The sequence below is a fragment of the Brassica napus genome, chromosome A4 (genome assembly GCF_020379485.1).
Source record: "Brassica napus cultivar Da-Ae chromosome A4, Da-Ae, whole genome shotgun sequence".
NCBI classification, from domain to species: Eukaryota; Viridiplantae; Streptophyta; class Magnoliopsida; order Brassicales; family Brassicaceae; genus Brassica; species Brassica napus.
The window spans coordinates 2,011,830-2,019,372 of NC_063437.1; the positions used below are offsets into that span (position 1 = coordinate 2,011,830).

General features: G+C 35.6%; 1 protein-coding gene across 1 annotated transcript; it reads right to left on the bottom strand.

The window, feature by feature from the left end:
* Positions 1 to 3,319: 3,319 nt before the first annotated feature.
* On the bottom strand, positions 3,320 to 5,781 carry LOC106449148 (regulatory protein NPR6-like). The gene is made up of 2 exons (XM_013890950.3): positions 5,158 to 5,781; positions 3,320 to 4,437 (listed from the first exon to the last, which is right to left on the bottom strand). The coding sequence occupies exons 1-2, from the start codon at positions 5,626 to 5,628 to the stop codon at positions 3,547 to 3,549; spliced, it is 1,362 nt and encodes a 453-aa protein (XP_013746404.1). The 5' UTR covers positions 5,629 to 5,781; the 3' UTR covers positions 3,320 to 3,546.
* Positions 5,782 to 7,543: the final 1,762 nt, after the last annotated feature.

Genomic DNA, 7,543 nt, shown 5'->3' on the forward strand with positions numbered 1-7,543 from the left:
ATGCGAGTAAGCGATCTTATTAATCAAGAATCGAAGGATTGGGATGTGGGCTTACTGGAGAACTATGTTCATCCTGATGACATACCACTCATTAGGAGTTTGGCCATAAGCTCAACTCATCGTCGTGACTCTTACTGCTGGAACTTCACAAGGAATGGTCAGTACACGGTCAAGTCTGGATATTGGGTGGCTCAGAATTTGTTGAATAAAACAGAGCAAAGGGAAGTTTTGGACCCAAGTATTACCAAGCTCCAAGCGTTTGCGTGGAAACTGAAGGCTCCTACGAAAATATGTCACCTTATATGGCAATTGTTAACTGGTCATGTGGCAGTAACAAGGAACCTGGTAAGACGCAATATGAGATGTGATAACTACTGCCCACGATGTGGAGAAGCAGAGGAGACTGTCACACATGCAATTTTTGAATGCCCGCCAGCTCTTCAAGTTTGGTCTTTAGCTTCGACTCCGACAAGCCCGAACATCTTTCCAGTATCAAGCATCTACACGAATATGGACTATCTCTTTTGGAGGAAAAATAGCATTCTTGAGCCTGATCGTGATAGAGACCCTTATCCCTGGATAATATGGTACATTTGGAAGGCTAGGAATGAGAAACTCTTCAGGGGCATAGATCGAGATCCTTTGGAGTTAGTCCGACATGCGGAGAGCGAATGTCAAGCCTGGTTTGATGCTAAGGAAGTGGTACAACCTGTAACACAAGCTAATACAGATGAGGAGCCCCAAGCCATAAGCTTGGGAAATATTTGCTTGCTAGATGGATCTTGGACATCTTCTGCTAACTTTAGTGGATGCGGATGGGTGTGGATGGATGGGTCTGGGAATGTGCAGCTTATGGGGACAAGGAATTTCACTCGGCGGGAATCAGCTTTGCACTCGGAAGTAGAGGCCCTGCGATGGGCGATGGAGAATATGCTGCAACATTCGAACTGCCAGAGCTTCGGGACAGATTGTAAGGAACTGATAGCAATGGTGAAGGAACCTCAGGCGTGGCCAAGCTTTGCGACGGAATTGGAGAGGATAGAGACGCTACAGATATGCTTTCCGGATTTTAAAATCGCTCACGTCCCACGGGCACGTAACCAGACGGCTGATTTTTTGGCTAAGACTGCTAGATCCTTCCATAGGGAGTTATGTTTTATTGGTTGTTCTATTCCGGTTTGGTTACCCAGACCACCTCAAGTTTGAGTAATAGAATAGCCTTTCGACGTCAAAAAAAAAAAAAAAAAAAAAAAAAAAAAAGACAGCGCAACTAAACCCACGACTGGGGCAACTAGAAATAAACAATTAGCCATGATATGAAAACTCAAAGAAAAGCATTTGAAACCCAAACACGGGTAACTAGAGAAAAACACCACACCAAACCCGAAAAAACTTACATATAAAAGTAATAAAGCTTATAAAGCTGCAAAATATTCGTAACTACTGGTAGCCTATTTTATCAAAAAAAAAAAAAAAACTACTGGTAGCCTATGGTCGAGACTTATCGCTGCTGCTCTCAGCCCCCAAAACAATAACATCAGCCTCTTGTTACAACGAGAGACTATCTCTCAGAGCGTATCTAGCTAGATAGAAGCTGCCAAGACACTCCAAATATCAACAAATTTGAACAAGAGCGAGACCTTATCAAACGAGAGTATCCAGCAGCTAAACAAACTGAAACTCTTGAAAGGGAAGCGACCAAAGTTAAGACTGTCCGAAATTTTGCAAGTTTTAAAGCTAAACACCAAGCTTCGGACTGAGCCACACCATTGCCTATGCAACGGAAGATAAGAACTTGCCATCACTTATTTCTTTAAACGCGTCTTGCAAGGTCTCTATCCTTCTTCAGTAGTGATACATGTGCAGCACTTCATCGTTCCCTTACCATCTTCCTCTTCAAATCAGATAACGCTAGGTTCCTTTCCACTGGTTACTCATCAATTAGAAACGCATAACCCAAAAATCTAGAAAACGTTGCCATTTCTTCAGATTAAACTCCAAGGAAAAAAATGGGTGGTAGGCGGATTTTGTAGGTCTTCATGTCCCCTATTGATTAGATAGTAAATAATCCATTTCGAATAAATTATGTGTCTTCTTTATATACAAACCAGTTTGAACAATGATGTTACTTCAGGTTCTAACCAAGATTGGTCTTTGGGTAAGGGACTCCCAAAAGAATCTCAATCATCATCTTATAGGATTTGGTCAGACTTCTTAGCTAAATCTTTTCAGGTACCATATCTTGTTAATCTATTACCAAAGCTGTTTTCATATGTATAACAACATTCAACTGTAAATAAATGATGGAAGAATGAAGCATAGAATCGAAATCCCAAACTCAACACACATTGTTATGCCTTGTTGGTGGGTTGAAACAAACTGATCTTCTTTTAGGCCAACTCCAGACACCAAAACACCAAATTTGGTGTTATTTCATCTCCAATGGACCACTAAAAATTATACCAATCCACCAAATTTGGCGTAGAGTGAATAGTATTACACCAAGTATTTAATATACATATTTTTATTATGTTTCATATAATAATATAGTTCAATTATTATTATTAATTAATTCAAAATTTTAATTAAACATAAATATACTGTATTATTTGAATTTTTAAATTATTTTACATAATAAAAATATATTTATTTTATATTCAAGTAAAAATCACTAAATAATTATTATCATTTACTTTATATTGAAAAAAATAAAATATCATAGAACTTTCATATTTTATTTCAATAATATAAAATTTTAGTTAGTATTTTATACAATATAAAATTTAATAATATTAGCTGATTAAGATTAGAATGAATATAAAATTTGAAATAAACACTCAAAACATAAAATAATATATTATTTTGTTATGTGCTTTTCATAATTAATAGTTTGTATTTTATAATATAATATTTTATATAAAACAAATACATAAAAGTATAATATTGTTAACCCAAAAAATATAAATGTAAATAAATTTATAAACAGAAAATTACAAAAAAATAACAAACATAATATCTAAGTGTGATAAAATAATTATTTATCAATTACAAATAACAAAAATATAAAAGTTATTAAAACCGAAACATCAAATAATATATAATATTACTTTTGGTGCTATGATTGGAGATGACAAAAAATTATGACACCAAAACACCAAATTTGATGTAATTTCAATATCAAATTTGGTATTATTGTTGGAGATGCCCTATGATCACAGACAAAAAAAGCATGATATTCGTTTTTGGATCCTCACTTCTGGTTATGTTTAAAACTCCTTCATCACAGGCATGAAACCCCCAAGAGAAAGAAATTATAATGTAAAAAAATAGAGAATTTGAATGATGTTGATCTAATAAACTTTGTTTTTATCATTGTTATGCTCACAACTAAACTTTGAGCAGATCGATATGGATGCAGCGAGCGAGGCCTTACCGCTAGTATTTGTTTGCATATCCACGTAGACAGAGATAAAACCTCATATACCAACAAATTAATTAGGTATTGAATATGTCGTATCATAATTAGAAGATGATCGGCTCTAAAACCTAGAAGTGGCGGTGGTGGTGGTAATGATACATCGTTGATGGGTCATGATGATGATGCAGGCTCATTCCTTCCATTTGATGTCCATGTCCATCTCCAAGATCCCGATTAGTAGCTCCAAGATTAAGATAAACCAATCTTGAATCCAAACTACTTCCGCTCGTGTGTTCTTCTTTCATGTTATTATCATTATTGTTCCCTTCTTCTCGTGAAATCACCAATGCTGCGGACTGGACCAGCTCAAGACAAAGCCTAAGCTTATTAGGTTCAGTGTGAGTCAATCCATGAATTGTCCCCTTAAACAAGAAATTTGACGTTAGGGTTCTAAGGATGTCAAGTGGAGTGATACCATCAACTGTCTGGACGTTTGGGTCGGCATGGTGGTCTAGTAAGACGGCCACCATGTCCGGAGAGACCATCTCGGCCGCGATGTGGAGTGCGGTTTTCCTGGTTGGACCCACTTGAAAGTTCACATCAGTTGCACCAATCTCAAGAAGTGCCTTCACAACCTCTCTACTACAATTCTCCACTGCGTAAACCAAAGCTAGTGACTCGTCTAGATTGAGTCCTTCTCCCATAACCATTAGCTTCACGAGCTCGACATCTGAGGAGTCCAGTGCTCGTCTCATCCTCCTGATCTTCTGGTCGTCTAGGTCTAGAGCCGAGGTTAGGTCATGTTGGTGAGGCATGGAAGATTTGAGACGAAGATCTTCAACCTTGGCTACGAGTTCTATTGGGAGGTGTTTGGCTAGAATCTCTGTTGGAAGACCTGATTTGGTGAGTAGGTAAGAGCAAGTGGTCGACAATTGATGCATGTCATGCTTTCTTGAAGCTATTAGCACTTTCATCACGTCTTCAATGGAGGCTTTCTCCACCATGCTTGTCAAATGTTTCTGTGATTAAAAAACAAAAGAAGAAAGTTAAGACAAAATGCTGAATTAATTTAAAGACACCATCCACCACTTATTTTTCATTTAATGTGCATGTTCATTGTCAAAAATAACTATTTCTCACAAAATGTTTTTATTATATTCAAACCCAAATGAAGAAAGGGGGATAAGACCATTATAGAAAAAATCTATTGATAATAAAACGACCATATCATTTCTCATTTTAGGGGTTACAAATAAGATCCAGGTTATTAGTAAACTTACTATTTATAAATATTTTTTTTTATAATTAAAGAGTTTGGATACTGGAAAAAGAAAACTACAAAACAAAATCTTAACTTAAATTTCTCGGTAATCTTCAAGCTTAGTTACGCATACATGAAATCGTGGCAATAATAACTCTTATGTATATTCACATACGCGTTTTATCAATACGGTTTCAAATCCCAACTCAACCGAACCTAACCATATCGGACAGTACATTGCCAAGATTAAAGAACAAGAATCATTAAGACATTAACCCAATGAGATGATGAGTCAGCAAATAAAGCAAACTATGGAAGACTCATGCACATGAAAATCAAAGTGAAGTTCAACTGCTAAGTCGTGAGACTTAATCTTCTCTTTTATTTTATTTTTTATGCAAATAATTAGATCACTACTTCACTTCTGCAACAAAGGTTTATCATGAGACTTTCTTAATTAATATTAATTAAATAGAACCTGAGTAAGCAACGCGAGCTGCTCGACGCCAAAGTAATGAGCGGCGGCTAAGATATCTAAAGAGAGATCTACAGCTGCAGTGCAGTGCGTATGCCAACATCCACTATCTCCACAGTTCGATCTTGGCTCGTGCTTATGCGGTACGAGTGAGACTTGACCACTGTATAAGAACTGAAGTAGAAGCAAGAAAACTTCGTAGCCGACCGAGTTGACCGGTATGACTCCTCCCATTACGGCGGCTCTGATTCCTGACCCGGTTAGGTTAGCCGATTCGACTCCGGTTTGTGAAGGGTCATATCCGCAAAAGAATTTGCGGAAGAAGAGGCTGCGTGCGGCGAGGATGCAACGGTGAGCATGGACTAAACGGCCCTCGACCCTGAAGGTGACGTCGGAGAAAGCTTGACCGTTGATTAAAAGGTTCAGAGAATCCAACGATAGAGTTTTCAGAGATTCTTCGACACTACTGCTCATCTCTTCGTGTTAATTCTTTTAGGTAATAAACTTAGGGTTTTCAGAGGAACTATATCAAAAGGGTCCTCTCCTTATAAGCTACAGTTGTTTTCATCTCAAGCCTTTATCTTTAGAAGATCAAGAAGAGAGTATAGTGTTTGAAAGATTGGTTTTGTGTATAGATAGATATAGAAAGAGACAGATATCTGAATGGGCGGACAGGGGGGTCTCGAATTAATTTGTAATGAATAAATGACGATAAAAATGATTAATGTTGACATGAGTGATCTTCTTTATTGGCTGGGAGCAATTGGAATTTTGGATGTGGAGTACTTTTTTTTTCTGTCACTCGAACCATATCAGCAATAATTACGTGCCAAATCCATTTGTTGTTGTTGGGGTGGTGGTGGGGGGGGGGGGGGGGGGGGGGGGGGGCAAGCGAATACGGAGAGCAGATGAATAATGTAAAAATGACAAAAATTAATACTTATATAACTTGCTAACTACCCGCCCTGATCAATCCATATTTTAGTCGCATTAATAGTCACGTATATAATTAGTTGCAAGAAAAATAGAACTAAGACAAGATCTTTGGCAACTGTATTTTTGGCTTGGTATACGATAATACGAATATATATCTGTGAAACTCAATCAATACCATGATGCAGAAACATACATGCATGTGGTTTTAAAAATGCCAAATAATCTAGTGTCCTTCAAAAATGGATATATCACAGCGATATCAAATATTTGAAAAGTCAACATTAACATTTTTAGTTAGAGAATGTAATACAGTATTAAAAGAATTTACATATGAAGATCTATTCCAGAGAAAATCATCATTTTTCCTTCAAAGTAAATTTCAGCCGTATATATATATATATATACCATATATACAGTTTTTCATTTCAAAGCGTTGACCGATTGATAACAAAAATATACATTAATTTGATAGATTCTGAATGTTGGCATGGCAGAGACAAACTTGCAAAAAAAAAAAAGGTTGGTTGGTTCCATTTAGTATATACGGTGATATGCAGTCAAGCGATTTAAATGGTAGATGAACTTAGCAAATTGATTTATATAACTTTCTTCGACACTAGTAGTGATAAAATTAATCAACAATGTTTGTATCGTAAATGCACCTGTGCCGCGTCACTTTATACGACACGTCTATGAAACTTGATTTAAAAAAATGCATTTACCATATTTATCGCAGAGAAAAAAACAGACCAACCACGATCATTATTGGAAGCCATCTGCATGCGTGTTAATATGGAACTGGTAAATTGGCAAGGACGGTGATGGATAAGAACATTGGCCTAATTCGTTAACGCAGAGACCACCAAAAGTCTCGAACTGTTCTCGGTTAAAATTTGATTTGATGGTTTGGCCTTTGACCGTTGGTCCATTTTTGACTATCTCTCTTCCATTGTTTCCCATTTTTTACCCCACATTAAATAAAAAAATCTCTTATCTTTCCACATGATCCATAATACATTAGGATGGAAAAACACCAATGATGATGTTCTATTCCGGAAGTACTTAAAATTTTAAATGATTAATTATGAAAAACAAATATAAAGTTAATGTCTGATGATGATAAACTACACTAGAACCTCTATAATTAAATTAAAAATGTTGGAACTTTAAAATTTTATTAATTTATAGATATATTAATTTACAAAAGATTTTTTATTTAGATTTCTTATTTTAAGATATATTTATTCTAAGATAAGAAAAATGTTTGATTTTAGTGTATAAACATTAATTGTTATTTTTTTGAAATTTGACATTTATATTAATTTTATTATACTATTTGGTGTATATAATATATATTGCATATAACTTAAATGTGGTTTTAGATATAATATTACTAAATCTCATCAAAAATATATTAAATATTAAGAAAATAAAAGATAATTTCATTGTTAAT

Excerpts from the sequence above, each read along its gene's own strand:
- LOC106449148 (XM_013890950.3), bottom strand. The coding sequence starts at position 5,628 with ATGAGCAGTAGTGTCGAAGAATCTCTGAAAACTCTATCGTTGGATTCT. Across the intron at positions 4,438-5,157 it reads AGCTCGCGTTGCTTACTCAG|AAACATTTGACAAGCATGGT; the intron begins GTTCTATTTAAT and ends TTTTAATCACAG.